This window comes from Portunus trituberculatus, chromosome 7, assembly GCF_017591435.1.
Source record: "Portunus trituberculatus isolate SZX2019 chromosome 7, ASM1759143v1, whole genome shotgun sequence".
Taxonomy (NCBI): domain Eukaryota; kingdom Metazoa; phylum Arthropoda; class Malacostraca; order Decapoda; family Portunidae; genus Portunus; species Portunus trituberculatus.
This window is the reverse complement of record NC_059261.1, coordinates 543,432-569,744: the sequence shown is the minus strand read 5'-3', so window position 1 is coordinate 569,744 and position 26,313 is coordinate 543,432. Positions and strand designations below refer to the sequence as shown.

The following is a 26,313-nucleotide window of genomic DNA, read 5'->3' as shown; positions in this document are numbered from 1 at the left end:
CACAAGGCGTTCGTTAGGCTTACCCACAACTTGACATATATGACATGTTTTTACATAGTGTGACACATCCTTTTCATTCCTGGCCAAAAAATGTTGAAGAGCCTTCTTGTAGGTTTTTGGATGCCTAGATGACCTGACAATCCATCATGAGCTAGTTCTATAATGGCTGGTCTTACAGACAAGGGATGACAACTTGATGTGTTTCTGACCAGGTGTCTAGTTGTTTCAGTTCAGGAGGTCTGTAGGCACGCATCAGGACTCCTTCCTGATAATAAAAACAAGGCAATTTAGACATATCCTTTGTCTCACTGGCCACATGTCTGATCTTAGCCAAAGTGAGATCCTGTTCCTGAGCATTAATCAAATTCTCCTTTGAAATGATGTCATTATACAAGTTGTCAGTAGAGGCAATCATTGGTGGAGGAGGTGATGAAAGGGCAGGGGACTTGGACTGAGACCTGGTGACTGCACACACTGGGAAGAAGTGAGGGATGTTTCGTCCAGGGTCTTAGTGGGACTTTCTGTTAAGGGAGAATCAAGAACAATTAAGTTTGGAACAGCCAAGTTACCCGCAAGATCATTACCCAGTACAAGATGTACCCCGGTACTGGCAGTTCACCAGGTTTAATGGCTACCTCAACCTCTCCTGAAATGAACGGGCACTGTAAGCTAATATTAGCCAAGGGATAGGAGAGCTGTGATTCGAGACCTGTAAGGATCACCTTCTCCCAGTGAAAGCCTGTTTGATGTTAGGGATGACATCTTCCCTTAAGATGGATTGGGCAGCACCTGTATCACGCAGAACCTTGATATTTATTGCCTTGTCTTTACCATCAGTCAGGGACACTTTACCTTGATACATGTACGAGTCATAAAGTTCTAGAGGAGAGTTGACAGGGTTAGCTAGGGCCACTGGTTTCTTGTTCTCAAATGTGTTAGGTCTAGGGGCCACAAAAGAAAATTGACGTTGAGAACCCTTGCAATTTGGGTGTCTACATTTCTGGATCGTGTGACCTGGCTTCTTACAGTATGTACACCAGGGGGAATTATATGCATTTGGCGAGAATCCGGTTGGCTTACCACCCGCGCCCCAAAACCTTCCCCAAAGGAGGACCTAACATTAGACAGTGAACCACGACCTCTACTACCCAGGGATCCCATCAACAAAGCAAACGCATCAGCCACTTTAGCGGCAGACATAAGATCACTCTCTCCCGTTCTTCCACATGCCTCAGAATATTAAATGGTAACTTGTTCTTCCATTCTTCCAGGACCATTAGATTGAGCAACTCCGAAAAGGTGGTAATGTTAAGGGCGGCTAACCATTTCTTAAATTGTCTTAGTTTCTCACTAGCGAATTCAACATAGGTGTGAGACTCTGGTTTCACATACTTTCGAAACTGCTGTCTGTATCCATCAGAAGTGATAGAGTAGGCGTCTAGAATGTTACCTTTGATCTCTTCATATTCTACCTCATCACTAAGGCCGTTGTATACCCTATAAGCTTTTCCTACTAGCTTAGGGACAAGGAGAGACACCCACTGATCCTTGGGCCATTTATTCCTATTAGCAATGCTCTCAAAAGCGCGAAATGACCCGTCAACATCAGATTCATCAAAAGGGGGAACTAGCGGAGCAGCTGTAGCAGGATTAAAGCTTGCTAACTGTTTCTTTATATCTATTTCTTCCCTCTAAACTTAGCGTCATTTCGTAGGGCTAACTCCTGAATTTCTAACTCTTTCTCCTGCCTTCTAAGTTGTAACTGAAATTCTCTCTCTTTTCTTTTCTGCCTGTAGTTGCTTTGTTTTGTATTGCATTTCTTTTGCTTCTTTTCTGCCTGTAGTTGCATTTCTTTTGCTTCTTTTCTGCCTGTAGTTGCATTTGTTTTCATGCATCCGGTATTCTAGTTTAAGCTTCTCAATTTCCCATTGACTTATCCTACTCTTATCCTGTTCTTCCTGGGGACTGTGTATTATAGTCCTCGTAGAGGCTGACATGGGAGTTAACTCTTCTATGGCATTTCCTAGCAACTGACCTTCTTGCACTAGATGTTCAACAACTACATTCTTAATGACCTCTTTAGTCATCTGAGACGTGATGGGAACATCAAAATGTTTAGCGATGGCTTTCCATTGGTCCTTCTTTATATTAGCATATTTAAGTTGTTCCAGAGAAGGGTCGGCACAAAAATCTTCAACGTTAAACTGAGCGGAAGCCATATTAAATAGATGTTAAACCACAACAAAAAAATGATAAGCGAATTACTTAAGTGAGGAACTTGGCAGAGTGATAATAAAGGCAACCTTGAAATTACCTAGATTATACTTAAGTAAACACTTATGAGTACAATCACTAATGAGGGGTAAACTAGAGAGTTACGGCATTAAGAGGGATCCGGATTACTCTAGTTACGAGACTTGAGAGTGAGGAGCGAATTGTACTGAGACTTGTTATTGATAAGGAGGCGGATTAGTCTGAGAGACTAGTTAAAATGGCCGATTCTAACTAGCGAGAAAATGATCCGCGAAGTGAGGGCATTGAGGGTTCGCATGAACATATGATGATCCCAACACTTGGATAACACTTATTACACACCTGCCTATGTGCAAAAATAGAGATAAGTGCTATCGGTGAACACGCCTTTCTACCTGGTTTCCTGCTCTACCACTGCTATGCGATACCAATGAAAGTCACGAAGCACGTTTAACCCAAAAGGAGCCACTTGATCGCACAAAGGTAAATTTAAACCACACGCAGAGTAAGTCACAGAAAAAAACACATCAGAGTCACAACACCACAGAAACACAAGCAATCACAGAAAAAAGTCACTGGAAAAATGGAACACTGAACATGGGTTATAATGGTCCTGTCACGGTCGCCAATTGTTACGTTCACCGGTTAAACTGGTAAGATTGGCATCGGAGAGCCGGTGAACAATAACAATAAAAAAAACACTGCAGGTTCAACTGGTGAGGAAATGTAAAGGGGTCACTTTAAAAGCTACTTTAATAACCCATAATGAAATTGACACATATATAACAAGAAACATGAAACACAGATATATAACATGAAACACAGGAAAATGACATACACATATACATATAACACAGTAATAAATACAACAATAAAGAACCCAACTTAATACCTAACAATAATCCTAATCCTATATAGAGGCAATGTGGAAAACACGGACGAGGGAAGTGATACTTATGCGGTGTCGCAGTGGTGAAATGCTGGGTGATGGTTGATCCCACGGCAGAACCAAGAGGCGTTGTGTTCACTGGTTGAGGCTTGGATCTCAACTCCCAATCCAGAAAACCAAGAGCTGGCTCAACACTTTCGGTTGAGTCGAAAGGGGCCGCGTGAATCCAACTTCGGGACAGTAGCCGGGCTTCATGAAACGGTGACGTGGAAGGTTCACGAGACGGTGGCGTGGAAGGTTCACGAGACGGTGGCGTGGAAGGTGAGGCGGAGAGGTGGCGAACGAGGTAACAAGCAGAGGAGGCGATGGTAGTAATGCATGTTACGGGCGGGCCGTAACTTGTGTGGAGATATCAATATTTGTCATTATATTTCGGTGGTGTTACGTTGTCATTTTGTTGAACGGAGTCTGGTAATTATATGTGTATGGTAATATATTTGGTGGTACGTCATGTGGTTGCTTGCATTCATGTACCAAGTAAAGGTCATCCTTATATACGGGTAGCTGGGAAAAAGGGGTAATATTGTACGTACTACGTATGAGATTTACGGAGAAATAAAGCACCGTGTTCAGATGTTGTAATACGTTATGAAGATATAGTGGATGATGTTGAAGTGAAATCCGTTTTGATGCGAGAATATTTACGAGATTAATGCAATTCTTAAGGATGTTTGTAAGAGAAATTGTAATAATTGCAGTGGAGAAGGCAACAGAAAGAGTTGTGATTGTTACTTGTCGGCGCCGTATCGAACACCTTATGTATAGATATTAGTTTTGTTAATTAAAGATAGAAAAAACCTTTGACTATTTATAGCCAGTAGCTAGACAATTTGTGCAACGTCGTGCAACAGCTCGGATCACGACATTTTTTTTTTTTTTTTTTTTTCTTGGATGCTGGCTAGAGGACAGGGGTCTGGCGGGTGCTAACATGCTTCATGGGTGGGGGAAAGTACCGCTATCAGGTGCGCGGTCGCCCAAGCCCTCATCCTTCCTACGGGAGGCATGCACACCCTGCCCACCCACCCACCCTTCACTACATTGAATGCGCGGGACGCGCATTCTGAGGGGGGATGTTTGTCAGATGCGCACATCATAAGTGAAATATGAAAAATATAAGAAACAAGAAATAAAGATATATGGAAGTATGCTAGTTCGCCAGTATGCGGTGTGTAACCGTATCCAGCCATAAAAGAGATTAGGAAGGGCAGGAGGGTCAAAGGTCATGTAAACATCCGGTGGTAGTGTTGTCGTCTTGGATGTTGTTCGTACCACACGTGGAGTTCATTTGAGCTTGTACTTGATTGGTGAATGGTACATTCTGAGGGGCGTGTTGTGTGGGTCAAGACACGCCCCATAAGTTCCTGAAGGAAATTGTAGAGTTTTGGGGCAGAGAGAGAGAGAGAGAGAGAGGAAGCAGAGAGGACAACCGCGGCTCTAAGCGGGCCACCCTCGGCTGCATAGCTGAGGGCGGCGTTTTGTACTTCATATATAACCAGTAAGTGGAGCTTATAAGTTGCAATGCAGTCTTTTGAGGTAAATTAGAATGGAGGAAGAAACATGATAGGAGGTTTAGGTATTATGTGGTATTAGTTTATTATGGTTTATGTGGTTGTACTTTGGTTCATAATGACGTCGTTATATACTTGCGTTTTCATCTATGAGTAAGGGAATTTGTATACGGCTACCTACGTATGTGCATGTGTGTTGCTCTGACGAATAAGTTACATAACATATTTACTAGTGTGTAATTGTGTACGAAGTTAACGTGGTTCCATGTATGGGTACCAAGAGAAAGAGATTACTTGAGGGAAGTCACTTGTGTGGAGATATCAATATTTGTCATTATATTTCGGTGGTGTTACGTTGTCATTTTGTTGAACGGAGTCTGGTAATTATATGTGTATGGTAATATATTTGGTGGTACGTCATGTGGTTGCTTGCATTCATGTACCAAGTAAAGGTCATCCTTATATACGGGTAGCTGGGAAAAAGGGGTAATATTGTACGTACTACGTATGAGATTTACGGAGAAATAAAGCACCGTGTTCAGATGTTGTAATACGTTATGAAGATATAGTGGATGATGTTTGAAGTGAAATCCGTTTTGATGCGAGAATATTTACGAGATTAATGCAATTCTTAAGGATGTTTGTAAGAGAAATTGTAATAATTGCAGTGGAGAAGGCAACAGAAAGAGTTGTGATTGTTACTTGTCGGCGCCGTATCGAACACCTTATGTATAGATATTAGTTTTGTTAATTAAAGATAGAAAAAACCTTTGACTATTTATAGCCAGTAGCTAGACAATTTGTGCAACGTCGTGCAACAGCTCGGATCACGACATTCCTGTAACTTTCGTCATTATAATAGCCAGTTGCCTGACGCATGAAGATCTCAATAAAGACGTCGTCGTGACGTCACACACTCAGCTCCCCGCTCGTAAAGGAGGGCATGTTCTTTATACTAATACGAAAAATATACGAGTGCCGAGTAATTTGTTTCCATAATTTGTGCACCCATTATGTCACCTATTCTTCATATGAAGCTTCCTTGGAAATAACTTCACTTCATAAAATTTTTGAATATAAAAGGAGTAGAATACATTTACAACGGTATCAGAGGAAAAATAAATAAATGATTTGCACAAACAAAAGGGAACAAATTAAGTTTGATATAAATGTGTGTTCTCTATGTTATAATGTCACGTATAAGGCAATGACAAGCTCTGATCCCCCAGCTATCACCACAGGCGTTTGCTTACACTCCATAAAAGGAAACAGAAGATTGACAGTCAGCTGGTGGTAGCCGACACGGTAACATCATCTCTCAGTGATAGAAAGGATACAAATGGGTGGAGCCTTGAGATGTATCGTGACGTCACAACTAAGTCCTGATATCTTCACAACACAGCCTCTCAAACCCAAAGTATTATATTAGCATCAAGCATGCGCCAGTCTTCAGCTGGCACTCAAGAAGTGAACACGATGAGAGCCACACTTCCTCAAGCCTCGGTACTGCTTCTGGGCGGGGTGGTGGCCGTGCTAGTGGGTCCCTGCCGCAGCTCTGTGACCCAGGAGCCCATAAACAACGACCAACTCTCCAGCCACACCCCGCCATCCGCAGAATTAATCCAGTCAGTGATGGTTAATCAGATGACGTTGCTCAGGATGCTCAATCAGTCTTCTACCAATTGCTCTCCGGGTGAGTCTCCTTTTGTTTCTGTTAGTAATTGCCAGAATGAAATGTGTTGCAGGACTCATCATTACATAATTCTTATTTGTCTACTTATCGTTCACTGACTTCTCTAAATGTAGAATAGAGTTGCACCATGACACCCACATCTTTCTCTATTGAGTAATACCTAACTCTGAGATTAGAATGAAGCGGGAATGTGAGGGATAAACAGATAAGAAGTAAAAAGTGTTCCGTTGGTCTGAGAAGCTATTAACACACGTTGAAATTATCCAAAAATACTTCCCTATGAAAAGTTAGCAACAAAGCACAGCGAAGCAGCACAGGACTTGAAGAGATTGGCTCGCACTGTGTATGTTTCTTGTAATTGAAACTTACTACGCTGTGCCTCTGTCGGTTTCCCTTCAGGCTTTTGAAGAAGTATTGCAACATTTATTATTTATAGCAAATATATCAATATCTAAAGGAGGAGGTAACAGACACTTCTCCAAAACGCTAATTTACTCCCAGCTAGATCTATTAGCCCTAGTTCTGGTTTTAAAGACCAGTTCAGTGGGTGCTGTGAGCTCACCATCAAAGCTGGCTGTGACCTCGCTGAACGTCTCCCTTTGTCTCACAACTCAAGGGGCAGTCGCCACCTGCCCTCTAAAGACTGCTCTCCTCCTTCACACAAAACTACATGCACTTACTACACACACACACACACACACACACACACACACACACACACACACACACGGCCCGGTAGCTCAGTGGTTAGAGCGCTGGCTTCACAAGCCAGATGACCGGGGTTCGATTCCCCGGCCGGGTGGAGATATTTGGGTGTGTCTCCTTTGACGTGTAACCCCTGTTCACCTAGCAGTGAGTAGGTACGGGATGTAAATCGAGGAGTTGTGACCTTGTTGTCCCGGTGTGCGGTGTGTGCCTGGTCTCAGGCCTATCCGAAGATCGGAAACAATGAGCTCTGAGCTCGTTCCGTAGGGTAACGTCTGGCTGTCTCGTCAGAGACTGCAGCAGATCAAACAGTGAATTACACACACCCTTCACAAAAATCTTGAAAATGGCGACTCCAACACCAGCCTAGCAATCCCTTCTGTGTATGCAAGACCATAAATGTCCCTAGGTAGAACTACTTTCTTGGTATTGACCATAAATGCCTTGACACCTTCCTCAATTTATCTTCATTAACTTCTGCAACATTCACGGTCTTGAATCTAACTCTCAATCTGTAGAACACCGCCTCCTCTCTGCTAAACTTAATTTTCTTTTCCTACATTCAGCCTGCTCCTAAAAAAAAAAAGTGACCATTCTAATCTCTCAAACCACCACCTTATAGCTTTAACCTCTTGCTTTTCTAAAGTTCGTGAATCTATCTTCAATAGGATATTTTATTGGAGAAGGCAGTAGACACCTGCTGAAACGATAATTACTCCCAGTGAGGTCTAATAGCACTGGTTCAGGGGATGCTGTTAACCTCTCATTAAAGCCAGCTGTGACCTCACTGAACGTTTCCTTTTGTCTCATAATACAAGGGGGCAGTCACAGCCTGCCCTCTAAAGGCAAGTCTCTTCCTTCACACAACACTACATGCATCTACCTACTCATACATTTTTTACGCAAAATATAGAAAACTAAATAAATAAAATAAAAAAAAGTGTTGATGTCTCCTATCATCATCATCATAGGAATTTCCTTTTTTTTTTTTAATTATCCATTGCACTTGCTTGGGGACCGGCACCTCAATGGGCCTTTATTTCTAACAGTTTTTGTTGCCCTTCGCCGTTTCTCCCTCTTGCATAAACAAAAAGAAAGGAAGATTCTTAAACATCTGTCACTCACTCACTTCACAATCTATCTGATCGCCAGTTTGGCTTCCGTCGATGTCGTTCTACTGGTAATCTGTCTTTCCGTATTGAGTCTTGGTCATCCTCTTTTAGAGATTTTGGTGAAACGTTTGTTGCTGCCTTAGATATCAAAAGCTTTTGATAAAATCTGGCACAAAGCTTTGATCTCCAAAATAACCTCCTACGGCTTTTATCCTTCTCTCTGCAATTTCATCTCAAGTTTTTTTCTCCGATAGTTCTACTGCTGCCGTGATAGACGGCCGCTATTCGTCTCCTAAATCTATTAACAGTACGTTGAATTCCTCAGGGTTTTGCCCTGTCACTCCAGTCTCTTCTTATCATCCATCAATGATCTAAACCAAACTTCTTACCCTATCCACTCTTACGCTGATGATAACATCCTACACTTTTCCACGTCTTTCGTAGACGACCAAGCCTTTAGGAAGTAAACAGATCTTGCAGGGGCGTCACAGAACTCTTGACTTCTGATCTTTCAAAGATTTCTGATTGGGGCAGAGAATATTTAGTAGTGTTCAATGCCTTAAAAACACATAACCTTCCAGATAATTATTCCCTCTTCTTCAGTGACAGTCAACTGTCCCTCTCTTTTACAATGAATATCATCGGTTTGACCTTTACTCCTAATCTTAATTAGAATCTTCACATCTCACCCCTTGTTGAAACATTTCTTTGATGTTAGGTGTTCTGAGGTGTCTCTGCCAGTTTTTAACACCGCTCCCGCAGCTTCTCTGCGCAATGATTCTTCCTCTAACCCCTATTCTGTCCATCTCTCTAATGTCAATCATCATAGCTTTCTCTGGTTTCTATCGCCCCTTCAACTGCTTACTCTTTACAAGGGCCTTATCCGCCCCAATATTGAGTACTCTTCGCATGTTTGTGGGGGAGGGGTTGGGGGATCCACTCACACAGTTTTATTAGATAGGGTGGAATCAAAGGCTTTTCGTTTCATTAACTCCCCTTCTCTGACTGTCTTCAGCCTCTTTCTCACCGACGAAATGTTGCACCTCTTTCTATCTTTTATCGCTCTTTTCATGCTAACTGTTCTATTTATCTTGCTAACTGCATGCCCCCCACCTCCCTCTTCCTGTGGTCTCGCTCCACAAGGCTTTCTTCTTTCACTCATCTCTATTCTGCCCAACTCCCTAACGTAATAGTTAACCAGTACTCTCAATCATTCATACCTTTCACTGGTAAACTCTGGAACTCCCTGCCTGCTTTTGTATTTCCGTCTTCCTACGACTTGAATTTTTTTTTTTTTTAAGAGGGAGGTATCAAGTCATTTGCTCTTTAATTTTGGCTAACCCTTCTTATCTTTTAGATAACCAACACTCAAGTGGGCCTTTCTTTTTTAACAAAGTGTTGCCCTTGGCTGGCCTTCTCTCCTACATGAAAAAAAAAAAAAATACTCTGGAAATCCCAAGTCTGCTTCTGTATTTCTATTTTGTGATGATGACCTCATTTGAGAGAGAGGCTTCAAGATATTTATCCTTTCCTTTTGGTTAACTCTCCCTGATTTGCAGAGAGACTGGCAATTAAATAGATCCTTTTATTTCTTTTTGTTGCCCCTAGCGAGTTTTCCACTCCTATATAAAAAGAAAAAAAAGTAGAAACAGACCACGTCTGTCAACTCATGATGAAAATCTTGTTATGAATGAATATATATTTGATAAAAAGATATTTGCACCCCCATAACTGATAATATGATTGTATATATCAGGGTCTCTTAATTTTTTCTTATATATTGTTGCTATACATCAATGATTTAATTTTTTATTTTAATTTTATTTAATTTTGTTTATTTATACCATGTGGGCTTTTCACGGGAATTTATGGCCTAAAGGGGATACTTTTTGGGGTACCTCCTATCTGAAAGCCCACCCGCTAGGAAACCGTTGCCCCAAGTGAGGAAGCCCAACCTACACTTGGACCGTGGACAGGATTCGAACCCGTGGGCTTGGAGATCCCTCGGACCTCAAAGCGCGCAAGGTTCCACTGTACCATGGCGGCCCAAAGTTTATGGGAATAATAGGAATATTATTGAATTTTAGATCTAATCTTGGATAAAACCAGGTTAAGATGCAGTTTCCCTGCAAATAGATGATTATGAATGAAGCTTTAAAGAAGATTAAATTAATCAATGGATGAGTATGATAGGTGGAGAAGACAAGTACGCTTCCTATAGGCAATACAGCGTGTAGGGCTGACCACTCACTGTACCTCTCCTTGCTTTGTTTTGCTCCTAACTTATCTATTCTTCATTTGAAAATTGCAGACTTTACGAAAATTACTGTATGAAAGTGTTTTACCGAGCGAAAGATAATTCCGAGTGATGCATTCTTGTTACTAAATACTTGTACAACTTCTTCCTAAATATGTAAAGTATGATGAAGTAAATGACCGCTTCTCATGCTCAGCGTTGCCTGAACAATTCATCACAAAATCCCTGGTGCTGTGATACACAAAGCGCAAAACAAAAACATAAGAGGAAAAGCCACTACTGTTGTACAAGTTCACACCCACACCTCCTTACTCATCCAAACCCACCTAACCACCTTCCCACCCACCCCCTCACACACACACACACACACACACACACACACACACACACACACACACACACACACACACACACACACACACACACACACACACACACACACACACACACACACACACACACACACACACACACACACACACACACACACACACACCGCACACTGATCGGTGGGTGCCGACTTAGCGCGGTGCCCACTATTGTGCGAGCCTTAAATAAATAAGTAAATTAATAAGTGAATTCTAGGTTAAGTTAGATCCATAGTTAGGTTAAGCATTTCAGTTCATTGTTTTACTGTCACCCCCCCCTATACATTTTCAGTGTAATTTTTTTTACATTGCCAAATTAATAAACCGTATATTATTATCATTATTATTATTATTACACACACACACACACACGTAACACACACACACACACACACACACACACACACACACACACACACAAACATCCTCGATTTGTCTTTTACTCATAATCTAAACTGGAAGCTTTATATCTCATCTCTTGCTAAGACAACTTCTATGAAGTTAGGCGCTCTGAGGCGTCTCCGCCAGTTTTTCTCTCCCGTCCAGCTGTTAACTCTGTACAAGTGCCTTCTCCGTCCTTATATGGGTACTCATTGCATGTATGGGGAGCTTCCACTCACACAGTTAAATTGAAGCTTTTCGTCTCCTTAACTCCCCTCCTTTCGCATAATGTCTTCAGCCTCTTTCTCACCACCGGAATATTGCATCTGTTGTTATTTTGTACCGCTGTTTTCATACTAACTATTCTACTGATCTTGCTAACTGTATGCCTCCCCTCCTTCCTGCCTGTTTGTATGCTTCCATCTTCCTACGACTTGACTTCCTTTAAGAGGGAGGGTTCAGCACATTTGCTCCTTTCTTTCGGCTGACTCTTTGACCTGCAAGCGAACTGGCAATTACGTGTTTTCTATTTTTTAAATTTTCTGTTGCCCTTGACCAGTTTTCCCTTTCACATAAACACACACACACACACACACACACACACACACACACACTGGGCACACCAGCTGATGAGTTAAAGGGGATATACATCACCTTCATCCTGCCCAAACTTACAGTATGTATGCCTCACCTGTGTGGTCTTCCTCCCTCACCTGCGCTCAACAGCAACAACTGGAAAATGTCCAAAAAAAAGGGCCTGCAGAATCATATTTTGCCCTGCCTACACTGACTATGATCACGCCCTATCTACCCTCGATCTCCCCGCACTGGCAACCAGACACCAAGCGGCCCTCGTCAAGATGGGTAGAGGCCTGCTGCGCCACTCTCGGCTACGGCATCTCTTCCCCCTGACGCGCCCCAGCCAATCCATGCCACACGACACACTAACGTGGTCATGCCACTCAAGGCCCCCAAAACTGACCGTTATCATCATAGTGCTATCTATCCCTTCCATGGTGCGACTCATAAATAGCTAAATTAGGTTCTCATCTTGAATCTCCCTCAATCCCCATGTACATCTTCATGTAATAATGTCACCCCCCCCCATGGTGAGAACCATAAACAACCATAAACAGCTAAGTTAAGGTTCTAATCATGTCTCCCTCAATCCCCATATGTACATTTTCAGCATGTATGTACTGCAATTACTAATAAACCGTATTATTATTATTATTATTATTATTATTATTATTATTATTATTATTATTATTACACACACACACACACACACACACACACACACACACACACACACACACACACACACACACACACACACACACACAAAGTCACGTGCTCTTCATGATAGCCTCAACTAATTTCTTTCTACCAGAACATGTTCTTTGAAGCAGTTTTGACTGATTTTCCACATTAATTAATGTTACATTTTCTTTATTGCAGACGAATTAGCAATAGCAGCGTTTGTTGCACGACAAGAAGACGCAAGAGAAGAGCTACGCCGCAGTTTGGAAACTGCATTAAAGATGCTAAAAGAGAAGAAGGAAGAAGCACTTGATGAGATTACCGAGAAGAAAATACAATCAGAAACAGATCTGGTTTCCTTAAAAAACTCAGCACTAGAAGAGATGACGGAAACAAAAGCAAACATAACAGTCGAGTTGAAGGCAGCGAGGGAAAAAGCGCCAGACCGTTTAGAAGGTGGGTGTGTAGCAGTGGTTAGTTAACAGTGCCAGGTGTACATATATAGTGCATCCCAGTGTTGAGCTCTGTACATTAATTACACTGTGAACTAATAAGAAAACGCATACAAACGCGCGCGCGCGTACACACACACACACACACACACACACACACACACATACGCGCACATACACTACATATACACACACACACAGACACACACACACACACACACACACACACACACACACACACACACACATACATACTCGTACACACACACACACACACACACACACACACACACACACACACACACACACACACACACACACACACACACACACACACACACACACACACACACACACACACACACACACACACACACACACACACACACACACACACACACACACACATGCAGGAAGTAAAGTGGTCAGCATATTTTGTTCACAAAAATGTGTGTGTGTGTGTGTGTGTGTGTGTGTGTAAGCTGGGCGCAGCTCTATATTTTCCAGGTGCGACTTTGATTTTACTTCCAGATCTGGTGCGACTGCCACTTTGCGACTCTATTTTTGCTCGCTCATGTGCGAGATTGCGACTGAACGATTTTTCCTAGTGCGATTCCGTTTAACTACAAAGTAAACATTAGTACAATTGTCGTGGTCCGAGCTGCTGCACAATGTTTACACAGTTTCTCTGGCTACTGCTTATTACACTCTGGGGAGATTAACAAAAGTAATATCCGTACATGAGATGTTCGATACGTCGCCGGAAATATACAAGCACCATTTCTTTTTGTCGGGTTTCCCGCTACAAACCATTATACAGTTGCCTCTTTTAACCATTAACCATACACAGGAATCACTTCAACTTCATAGACGAATACAGCAACGAAACTCACCACTGAAAATAGTTGTCTTATGTGGAAAAATTCTAACTTTCTCTTTACATGCATATACTCTCACATCAGAATTACTTCAACGTTTCCCAATAATAAATTTTATCCCAACGTCTTCCACTGTATCCTCATAACGTTATTAAAATATAAGAACACTGTACTTTATATATCAATGAATATCATATGCAGTAATTACAACTTCCTCTCGTCATCTATATGCTCTATAATTTTCAATAGCTAGTCAATGTAACCTGTCCATCAATAAATCTCAAATAAATTATTATAACTTCTTCTGTTCCTTCATGTGTCACTGGATTACTTCAACGTCGCACACTATATCAGTATAATGCAATTACACTATCAAAATAACGCAACTGCAATACGTAACTTTTTCAACAAGGTATATCATATGCAACTTACGTACTCCTAATAAGCAACATATATTATGCATCGGCGTCATATTTATCCAATCACTACACACATATATTACATGTATATATACTAAATAATACCTCAAAAACCTATCCTTATTCCTCTTCCGTTCTAATTGATCTCAAACACTGCATTGCAACGTGTAGTCCCATTTACAGTAGTTTTATACGATGTACGCCCATCTCATCTCCCCCTCTCCCCCACTCCGTACAGGCCGCCCAGGAACTCTCTGATTCCTTTCTCGCCTCTTTCTGCTTCCATTCCTCTCTAAGTTTTCCTCCTCGCCACCTTACACGCTCCAAATTAACCCCAGATACCTCAGGGGGGGGGGGCGTGTTTTGACCTCCACGTGTAGACGGTAACAACATGTAAGTGACTATGACAACACGACTAACTATTTATCCTGTCCCAAGATGTTTACCCGAGACACCTGGCCTGGCTCATTAAAAGGTCACACTCCCTTGGTATTTGACCCTCTCTGAACCCGCTGCCACCCGGTGACCTGACCCGTTATCTTTCCTTCATCTTTCTTCTCTTCTATTCTTTCTGTCGCCTTTCTTCTATTTTCTTATATTCTTACATTTGACCGTAATGAAGGTATACCACGTATACTTGATCGCAATGTAGCTATCCCACACAATAATAGAAACATTTTTTTAAGGCAGGGAAATATATTTATTTTCTTTTATTTTCGTCATTAACACAGCCTAAACTAAAATCTACCGGTCATCCTCCTCCTCCTTCTTCGTGTCCTCCTGGCTCACTTTCTCCAGCTGCTGCAGTACCTTGATATATATACATATATATATATATATATATATATATATATATATATATATATATATATATATATATATATATATATATATATACCGTCTTTGTTCTTGTTCCAAATCACCAAAAATTGGCGATGTGACTTTGTTTAGTGCGACATTTTGAAGACATTACCGACTTCCTACTTTGCGACTTCGAAATTCATGGTGCAGCGACATCGGAAAATTGCTAATGTCTGGTAATCTCATATAAGGGTAATATGGTAATCCCATATTAGGGCCCATATCACCACCCAAGCGCATCTTTGGTGCAACTACCTAGAACCTGGATATCATTGTGACATGTAGGTAAATTTAAACCACTCGGCAAATGGTATAGCTTCAAAACGGTATGTGGTGGGATTTCAACCTACACGTGAACGTCTGTCCGATCCCACGGGGAAACGTTCAGCGATATCGCAACTAGCTTTAATGGAAAGTTCACAGCGCCCACCACCCCTTGTACTAGTGCTATTAGACTTCGTACGTCTGTGCGTGTACGTGTGTAAATGTGCATGTCTGTGTGCATGTGTGTGTGTGTGTGTGTGTGTGTGTGTGTGTGTGTAATTCACCACGGTTGTCTGCTGGTCACCCAGCCAGTCTTCCCCATTACAGAGCGACCTCAGAGCTCATGACCGATCTTTGGGTAGGACTGAGACTACAAAACACACTACACACACCGGGAAAGCGAGGCCACAACCCCTCGAGTTGTATCCCGTACCTATTTACTGCTAGGTGAACAGGGACTACACATTAAGAGGCTTGCCCATTTGCCTCGCCACTTTCCGGGACTTGAACCCGGACCCTCTCATTTGTGAGTCGAGCTTGCTAACCACTACACTACGCGCTATGTGTGTGTGTGCGTGTGTGTATTTATTATATAGTTTCTTTACAGGCACAAAAACGATGAAGATATTCCGGGCATATACAGAATCCCTTCCGCAGAAGGAGGCCATGGAAGCTTGTGAGCATAAGGGAGGCCGCATTGCTGTTCCTCAGGTAAATATTTCATCGACTTCGTAGTATGGACACACGCAAACACTCACTCACCCACGAGAGAGAGAGAGAGAGAGAGAGAGAGAGAGAGAGAGAGAGAGAGAGAGAGAGAGAGAGAGAGAGAGATTATATAGGTATGAAAGGTGAGTGGAATGTGGCGTTGGTGATACACGATCGACTTTGTCTCGTACCGTCAGAGTAATTAGTTCCTATGCTTCTTGCCATGCATTATAAATATCACAGTAACAAAAATAAACTATGAAAGTCATACATTACCCACCACTACTAAGAGTACCACAGCAACACCCCGCCACAGCAACACTTCCATGTAGTGAATGGAACACCGATGAGAGTTTTTTCTGGCAGAATTCAGAGGAGAACTTGGAGCTCGTCTCGCTGGTCACTACAGAGGCTTCCAGATCCCTTTATGAACCTTATTCATATTGGATTGGAGCGGAAGACAGGGACAAAGAAGATCAGTGGGTTGATAGTAACACAGGTATGTGGTCACGCATGCAATCCTTAACCCTGACACACACATTTATGCATGTACTTCCTGATACGCAGGAGGTGATGGAAGCTCGTACCAAGAGTCGAAGGAATGCCGGTAAAAGGAGACGAGAAGCTTCATCTGCCATGATCTTGCATCATTTTTGGGAAGATATAGATACAATTTGTCTGGTAGGCACGCGTTTTGTGGTCAATCAATGCTCGTATTGAAGGCCTGAGGCGACTGCCAAGGCCATGCTGCAGGAATGACTATACTATGAGTAAACAGTGATGAACCGAGGCTCCAGTCATTGTTTACAAGAATCGTGTTTTGCTCTTGGATATCTTTTCCCGCTAGTTTTATCATTCAACAGCTATATACTCTATCTGGTAGTTGTGATGGGTTTAATTTTTTCATGCTTTTCATAGTAACTGTTTTGTTATGCTGTGTTTACACATAGGTCATTAACATTATCTTCCTACAGGATTGCCTCTCGCCTACAAAAACTTCCAAAGTGGCCAACCAGATGACTATGGCACGGATGGTGAAGACTGTGTTGTGCTCATATCTTGGGGCTCATGGAACGACTTTTCCTGTGGCTCGGCTGCTCATGGATACCTGTGCGAATTTTTTGTTGAATACATTCATACATAGTAAACTCGTCCGAGATAAAGGATGAAATATGTAATGCTAATAACAGGACAAAATGATGGCTTGAGACCTCCTGTGTAGAGTGGAAGGTAGGGAAACACAATTTGACCTACTGCCACATCACTGGTTAAATACTTATAATTTTCAGTGATACAGTGACAAATAACCAACTTGTATACCGTACTTTACTAAATGCAATGCAGAGATCATTTGGTCTACATAGAGCCAATTAGAGATGAATACCTTTATCATCTTATTTACTCTTAATAATGATATCTTAATAATGATATCTTGTTAAAAACGCTAAAAATACAAATGTCTTGAAAACCAGCCAGTTCTGAACAATGGTAGTCATAATCAAAACTTGTACGCAAAAAATAACCTGTGTTTCGTGTTTGCATTAAGTTGTACTAGTACCGTTACTACTATTGTCCCTACTACTCTTAATACTACTACTGCTACAGCAACTATTACTACTGCTACTACTACTACTACTACTACTACTACTACTACTACTACTACTACTACTACTACTACTACTACTACTACTACTACTACTACTACTACTACTACTACTACTACTACTACTACTACTACTACTATTATTATAACAATAATGATAATAATGATTATGATAATGATAATGATAATAATAGTAATAATAATAATAATAATAATAATAATAATAATAATAATAATAATAATAATAATAATAATAATAATAATAACGATAATGATAATAATAACAACAATAATGATAATAATAATAATAATGATAATAATAATAATAATAATAATAGTAATAGTAATAATGATGATAATAATAATAAAATTATTCTAATAGACCTACTTAGAACAGAACATATATGCATAGAATTGGTGATATTTAGAAGGGGGAAGAGAGATGAGGCGTAGACATGACAAATAAATTACCTCATTATCAACGTAGGTAAGCTCATTAAACATGTAAAGCATTACACCAACACTAACATGATAACTGGGCTATGTACTCGTCAACTTGTTAAATAACGCGATAGCCAAGTCCGACTCCACGTGGACTATATTTACAGTGCATTGCTATTCGTCAGTTACATGTAGAGACGTCATGCTTTCAGCCTCAGAAACCTCGGATTGTAATTTCACATACCTGAAGAGCACCGGCACTTGGCCCCAAGACGTGACTCCTGTTCTTGTCACGCGGAGAGAGAGAGAGAGAGAGAGAGAGAGAGAGAGAGAGAGAGAGAGAGAGAGAGAGAGAGAGAGAGAGAGAGAGAGAGAGAGAGAGAGAGAGAGAGAGAGAGAGAGAGAGAGAGAGAGAGAGAGAGAGAGAGAGAGAGAGAGAGAGAGAGAGAGAGAGAGAGAGAGAGAGAGAGAGAGAGAGAGAGAGAGAGAGAGAGAGAGAGAGAGAGAGAGAGAGAGAGAGAGAGAGAGAGAGAGAGAGAGAGAGAGAGAGAGAGAGAGAGAGAGAGAGAGAGAGAGAGAGAGAGAGAGAGAGAGAGAGAGAGAGAGAGAGAGAGAGAGAGAGAGAGAGAGAGAGAGAGAGAGAGAGAGAGAGAGAGAGAGAGAGAGAGAGAGAGAGAGAGAGAGAGAGAGAGAGAGAGAGAGAGAGAGAGAGAGAGAGAGAGAGAGAGAGAGAGAGAGAGAGAGAGAGAGAGAGAGAGAGAGAGAGAGAGAGAGAGAGAGAGAGAGAGAGAGAGAGAGAGAGAGAGAGAGAGAGAGAGAGAGAGAGAGAGAGAGAGAGAGAGAGAGAGAGAGAGAGAGAGAGAGAGAGAGAGAGAGAGAGAGAGAGAGAGAGAGAGAGAGAGAGAGAGAGAGAGAGAGAGAGAGAGAGAGAGAGAGAGAGAGAGAGAGAGAGAGAGAGAGAGAGAGAGAGAGAGAGAGAGAGAGAGAGAGAGAGAGAGAGAGAGAGAGAGAGAGAGAGAGAGAGAGAGAGAGAGAGAGAGAGAGAGAGAGAGAGAGAGAGAGAGAGAGAGAGAGAGAGAGAGAGAGAGTATACCTTTTTTGGTGTACATTTTCTGATGAAATATATAACAAATAAATAAATGGTTCAAATACATATTTTGAGTCCTTGATTGGTTTCCATAATTTCTCTGAGTTTAGCAATAGAGAGTTGAAGGAAAGCAAAGAATAATGTTTAAAGGAAAAAAACTAGCAATTATTATATATAGTGCATGAAGGATATAAATACTTTTTCGGATGTCGGTATACATATAATCCAGTGCCTTTGAAAGGTCAACATTCAGCTTCCGTCAGTAATTGAACTCAGATAACACTAATAGCTGTAGTAGTTGCAGTACACCTGCAGAACTAATGTGACAACTTGACGTCACAACTGACATTATGAAAAAAGTTAGATGACTTGTCTGTCTTTCCCACGTCTCGCCTTCTCGCAGGACAGCTTTCCAACACACTGGACATACGGTGAATAGGGATGACTTTTTGTTATTTATACCTACGGGTGGGATCACCACGTTATTTTGTGAATTTCTCTCTCTCTCTCTCTCTCTCTCTGTGTGTGTGTGTGTGTGTGTGTGTGTGTGTGTGTGTGTGTGTGTGTGTGTGTGTGTGTGTGTGTGTGTGTGTGTGTGTGTGTGTGTGTGTGTGTGTGTGTGTGTGTGTGTGTGTGTGTGTGTTTCTGATAGTGTTGATCGACATCAGTTCAAGTATTGGAGTCTGAGATACATCTTGTGGGTATGGCTAAATGTTAACGTATTGAAGTCATGCTCGCACTATCAGGAGTTGCATGACCTACTGTAGATTTGGAGAAGTACAAATGTGATAAGTATGTGTGCTGAAAAAAAAAATCTCAAAGGTTTACATACTTGAGTAAGCATAGATGCATTATTAATCTTCACGTCTTGTGTACAATATGCTGACGATCTCTTCTGTGAAGCACTGTGTGACAAGCAGCCTCCAAGATCTGAATCAAGATCCGTTCGTGTGTTTATATACTGTAAGTGTATTTTTTTTTTTTTTTCATGCCAGAGGGAAAGCGGGTTAAGGGCAACAAAAAATAATAAAAAAAATGGCTCACTTGATTGCCAGTTCCCATAAAGATAATAAGAGTTAGCCAAAAGTCTGGAACAAATTCTTGAGTGTAAAAATATGAATAATTGAAGGCAGGTTAGGTTGTAGGTGTGTTATGGCAAAAGGCAACTTAATATCATCACATACATTTATCTAATCAGAGGCAGCCATTCCTTCCCCAAACAACAGCAAAATAAAATAATATACATTCTCACATATAAAATGCCTAAGAAGTAAAATAACACTTTGTTAATATTCATAGGTTGCTCTGCGTCACGTGCTCTTCATCATTAGTGGATACACCATTGTCACAGAACACATTTCACAGAGCGATCTGTTCAATCAGAGGTTCATTTTGGTGCACTAAGTAAGATTACTTCTGACTTAGAAATATTATCTATATCTCTCAATCTTTCATCTACTATGAAAGTTTAAACCCGAGCATTTTTTTTCCTTTTATTTGTAAGTTAATTCTTTATGCGATTGAAGTATGTATGCATATTTTTAGCCACACAGTATCAGTATCGGAAAGTGATTTCATTTGTGGGAGTATAGAGGATCAAACATTATTTTTTTCCTAAATCTGCATTACAAATTTGTATTTGTAGTGGCATAGTTGCCTCATATGGTGTGCTGCACCTCAGCTGGTACCTTCATACTTACGTCTTCTGAATCTACTCTTTATAGTATCCACTTCACCGTTTATTCCAACCTTTATGGCATTCCCGGAGAGAAATACCACACATTAACAACATTTTGAATACAAAAATATAATATGATATTTTCATTCGTACGAAGAAGTAAGTTTTATTATGAAGAAAATAGTTTAAAATACTAATAATTAAAATGCATCACAAAATTAAATATATAAAAACGTTATATATATATATATATATATATATATATATATATATATATATATATATATATATATATATATATATATATATATAATATGATAATTGCTTGTAAGGTTTGTGTCGAGTTGATAGTTAGATGATTCGAGCTTTCAAGGCACTCAACAATGTTAACCAGAAAAATGAGAGAGATGAGAAGTGAGGTGTCTTGAGTGTTCCCTGCGTGACCTGTTTACTTGGTGAAGGGTTGGTCGTCTGTGAAAAGATGCGGAAAAGTGCAGGTGGTGTCATCAACGTAAGAGTGGATAGCACATGATGACGATGATCATCAAAGGTAAAAAAAAGTGCATCAGTTCTATATGATTTTTCAATAAGAAAAAAAAAGATCATACGTACAGTACATACATAAAAATGCTTGCTCTCAAACACACACACACACACACACACACACACACACACTGAAAAAGGAACAGATGGAAGAAAGACTCGGTAAATCCGAGAAAGAAAAAGAGGATCTGAAATATCTAGTAAACAAAGAAGAGGGAAGAGTACAGGACGTGATTAAGAAAGAAGTACAAGCATGGAGAGTCCAGGGATAAGAAAGACAAGGATAATTTTCAGTGAAATGATTCAGGAACAGTTAAAAGAAAGAGATGAGAATATGGCAAAGAAAATGATAGGAGTCCTTAAGAAAAAAAGAAAATCTAATAAAGGAAATTGCAGAAAAGAAAAAGAATGTAATCATATTTGGACTGAAATAAAAAAAAATGTAAAATATAGACCAAGAAGGGAAAAAGAGGAAATGAAATCAGTCAAAGACCTACTAAAGAATCTAAATGACAAGGATTGACAGAACTTAGAGGAAGAGGTTGAAAAAATCCACAGAATGGGACCATATCAAGAAGGAAAAACGAGACTAGTTAAAATACTACTAAAATCACAAGCAGCAACAGAAGAAATACTATATAGAGCAACAAAACTCAGAGAAACAGAAGGTTGCAAGGATATATATATATATATATATATATATATATATATATATATATATATATATATATATATATATATATATATATATATATATATATATATATATATATATATATATATATATATATATATATATATATATATATATATATATATATATATATATATATATATATATATATATATATATATATATATATATATATATATATATATATATATATATATATATATATATATATATATATATATATATATATATATATATATATATATATATATATATATATATATATATATATATATATATATATATATATATATATATATATATATATATATATATATATATATATATATATATATCTATCTATCTATCTATATATATATATATATATATATATATATATATATATATATATATATATATATATATATATATATATATATATATATATATATATATATATATATATATATATATATATATATATATAAGAAAATAGAAATGAGGAAGAAAGGAAAAGATACAACGAACTGGTGGCAGAAGCAAGGGAAAAAAATAATGAAAGGTCAGAGAAGGAATTTTTTTTTTTTTTTTTTTGGAGAATTCTAGGAGACAGGGTAAGGAAATGGTATATAAAGGAGAAGAAAGAGGAAAAAGTGGAACAAGTTTAACTAAAGTGATAAGAGAAAGAAATTGAAAATGATGTATACGAACATAGATGGGGTCTTATCAAGTAAATTAGAATTAAGAGATTATAAGTCATAAAGAAAGAAGAACCGGATATTGTATGCCTGGCTTAAACAAACTTAAATGAGGTAAGAGAAATAGACATGGATAATAGGTATAATATATGGAGGGGAGACAGTGTGCATGGGTAAAGGAGGAGGAGGAGTCATGATGATGTTAAGGAAGGAGATGGTGGTAAACCAAGTTGAGTGTGGGGAAGGAAAAGCAGAAGTACTGTATATTAAGATGCATATTAATAAAAAAGAGTTAACAATCATTGGGACATATATGCCACCAAAAACACATTCATGGACCAATCAAGAATATAAAGACATGATAGGTGACACAATAAGGAGATTTCAACTGTAAGGAGGTTGACTGGAAAAATTTTGAAAGTGGTATAGGGGAAGAAACCTGGGGAGAAAGATTCCTGAATCTAATGATAGATAATATGATAGACCAAAGAGTAAAGGAAATCACAAGATTCAGAGGAAACGACGAGCCGGCGAGATTGGACCTGGTTTTTACAAGGGTATACAAATGAACGATGATATAAGTGCCCATTGGGAAAGAGTGACCATGTAATATTAGAAATGGATATAGAAGAGGGAAAGGAAGATAGAGATGAATCATACAAAGGAGACCGATTAAATTACAGAAAGGCTGATATTGAGAATCTCAAGAACTATTTCAAAAACGTTAACTGGGAGGAGATGGAAAACTCAGAGAGGGTGCAAGAGAAATATAACTTATTTTTGGAAATATACAAAACAGGAGTCAAGGAATATGTCCCGAAATATAGACCTAAAGAAGAAGGAAAGAAAGATTGGTTTAATGCAAGGTGTGCTAGGGCAAAGGAGAAAAGAGATGGAGCATGGAAAAGGTGGAGGAGAAATAGAAATCCAGAAAATAAAGAAAACTTCAAGGCAGCGAGAAATGAATATGCTAAGGTAAGGAAGGAAGAAGAAAGGAACTATGAAAAGGACATTGTCGAAAAATGTAAGGAGCAACCGAAATTGTTCTACAGATTCATAAATGGAAAAATAAGGCAAAAAGAAACAATAGAAAGGTTAAAAGGAGAGAACGGGATGGTGGAAGACCCAAAAAGTATGCCAGAACTGTTAAACAATAAATTTCAGGAGGTCTATACTAAGGGATCCAAATTTGATAGACCACAGGGGAATAGATAGACCGTCTATATAAAGGAGATTAAAGTAACCAAGCTTGAAATAAGAGAGTTAATGACGGAATTAGATGAAGAGAAGGCAATGGGAACGGATGAAGTCTCAGGCAGAATATTAAAAGAATGTAGGGAAAAACTAGCAAGTCCTATGTACAACATCATAAAATGCTGAATAGAAAATGGAACAGTACTAGTAGAATGGAAAAGAGCTGAGGTGGTTCTCAAATATAAGAGCGGCAGATGCAGATGCAGAGAGATAGAAAAGGGGGAGGGGGGAAGTGGGGATAGGGGAAGAATAGGTGGGTGATAAGAAGGGAGCTTTAGTAGGAGAGTAAAGTCGCTGGGGCTTGACCCAGGCGCAACATGATGTGTCGTGGTGAGCTGGTGAGCTGGACGTCTTCAGTAGAGGTGGTGCGTTGCTTGCGGGGGCGGCATGGTCTTATCAGGAAGGGCTGCAGTGTCGATGTTGGTGTCCGGAGTGGAGTGGGTGTCTATGTTGCGAGTCCTCCATGGCGGGCGAGTTGGCGGACTGTCTTCTGGGTGGATGTCTGCTTCTTTGAGTCTATGTGGTTCTTTTTAACATATCCCTTCTGTATAATGTCCGAGAAGGTTATTTTGTTTGGTGGTGTGTCTTTGGTGCCTGGATTCTTCTTTCTCAGGAGGTAATGGAGTGTGTGCGGTTCCTCCGTTTGTTCTTGATCGGTCGTCTCACTCTGTGGGCTTGGCTGGGGAGTTGGCACAGCTTCGGCTGCAGGTGTTGTTGAGGTGGAGTTCTTGTTCTTATTATTCCTCTTTGGTGTTTTCCAGCCTGCAACTTCTTCTGCTGGTGGAGGCTCGATGGGCAGAAGTGGTTGGCCGGAGTCGCTCCCTTCCACATCGACAAGCTCGTCCTCTCCTTCCTCGTCTTCCTCGACAGTCTCAACCTCTTCCTGTGGGTCTTCGCGGCGAGGTTGGACTTTGTCTTGGCGAGACGGCTGGTGGACCCTCGGTGGTTTTGCTGTGTTTGGGTATAAGGTTCCGAAGGCTTGTGGTGGAATCCTTATAGTGGGTAGGCCATTGTGCGTCAGCAGGAGAGGAATGAGAACTTGAAGACGACGGGTGTTGGTGCCGGCAAGGACTTTTGCGGCGCCGATGCAAGCCGATATCTTGGCTTCCACATCCCACGTCCTGAGGGGTGGCTTCGGGTGTGAAGCACTGCTGGTCTTCACGGTGTCTCGGGCCTCCGGTCCTTTGTCTCCCCCGTGGACGGTGAAGACTACCTTGTCTCCTTCACGGAGGAGACGTTTTTGTAGGGACCGCTTGAGGCCGGAGAAGTGTGCAAAGACGTCTGTCTTTGTACTGTGGTCCCTGATAAAGCCATAACCACGCTTGTAGTTGAACCACTTGACTTTGCCTTGGTGCTGCTGGCCTGCCATCTCGAGAGCGGAAGGAAGGAAGAACCTTTAAATTACATGCCGGTATCACTAACTAGTGTAATATGCAAGATGTGTGAAAGAGTAATAAAGAAACAATGGATCGAGTTCCTTGAAGACAACAAATTACTATCAAATAGCGAATTTAGTTTTAGAAAAGGTCGGTCGTGTGTAACAAATTTACTGAGTTTCTACTCTAGAATAGTTGATAGAATACGAGAGAGGGGGGGGGGATGGGTTGACTGTATTTATTTGGATTTAAAAAAGGCGTTTGATAAAGTGCCACATGCCATATTACTGTGGCAGTTAGAGGAAAAGGGTGGCTTAAAAAGAAGCACATTGAGATGGATGGAAAATTATTTGATGGGGAGAGAAAAAAGGACAGCAGTTAAAAATATGAAGTCCAAGTGGAGAGCAGTAGAAAGCGGAGGGCCACAGGGGTCAGTATTGGCGCCAATACTTTTTCTCATATATATATAAACGACATGCCAGAGGGAGTGAACAGCTACATAATCTGTTTGCGGACGATGCGAAATTGTGCAGTTATAAAGCAAAAAGAGGATTGTGAAATACTGCAGGAAGACCAAAATAAGATCTGGAAATGGAGTAAAAAGTGGGAGATGGAATTCAATGTGGACAAAAACCATGTCATGGAAATGGGAAAGAGTGAAAGACGGCCAGGGGGAATCTTTAAGATGAGAGATGGAGTAGAACTGGAGAAAGTATAAAAAGGAAAAGGACTTGGGAGTGACGATGGAAGAAAACAATCAACCGGTGAGCCATACTGATAGAATTTTCAGAGAGACATAATTTGCTAAGGAATATTGGATTAGCATTTCACTACATGGACAAAGAAATTATGAAGAAATTGATAGGTACTATAATAAGACCCAGGTTGG

The 26,313-nt window shown here is 40.3% G+C and overlaps 2 protein-coding genes across 2 annotated transcripts; one reads left to right on the top strand and one right to left on the bottom strand.

The window, feature by feature from the left end:
• The first annotated feature begins 5,925 nt into the window (after positions 1-5,925).
• LOC123519652 (tetranectin-like) lies at positions 5,926-17,593 on the top strand. Its single transcript, XM_045281124.1, has 5 exons — positions 5,926-6,403; positions 12,688-12,945; positions 15,971-16,074; positions 16,438-16,570; positions 17,046-17,593. The coding sequence occupies exons 1-5, from the start codon at positions 6,148-6,150 to the stop codon at positions 17,213-17,215; spliced, it is 921 nt and encodes a 306-aa protein (XP_045137059.1). The 5' UTR covers positions 5,926-6,147; the 3' UTR covers positions 17,216-17,593.
• Positions 17,594-24,493: 6,900 nt separating this feature from the next.
• Positions 24,494-25,417, bottom strand: LOC123519234 (Y-box-binding protein 2-like). The gene has a single exon (XM_045280361.1). The coding sequence runs from the start codon at positions 25,415-25,417 to the stop codon at positions 24,494-24,496; it is 924 nt and encodes a 307-aa protein (XP_045136296.1).
• Positions 25,418-26,313: the final 896 nt, after the last annotated feature.

What these genes read in the sequence shown, in the direction of transcription:
- LOC123519652 (XM_045281124.1), top strand. Translation starts at nt 6,148, where the DNA reads ATGCGCCAGTCTTCAGCTGGCACTCAAGAAGTGAACACGATGAGAGCC. An exon ending in TTCTACCAATTGCTCTCCGG is followed by an intron (nt 6,404 to 12,687) that starts GTGAGTCTCCTT and finishes TCTTTATTGCAG; the next exon opens with ACGAATTAGCAATAGCAGCG. An exon ending in AGCGCCAGACCGTTTAGAAG is followed by an intron (nt 12,946 to 15,970) that starts GTGGGTGTGTAG and finishes GTTTCTTTACAG; the next exon opens with GCACAAAAACGATGAAGATA.
- LOC123519234 (XM_045280361.1), bottom strand. Translation starts at nt 25,417, where the DNA reads ATGGCAGGCCAGCAGCACCAAGGCAAAGTCAAGTGGTTCAACTACAAG.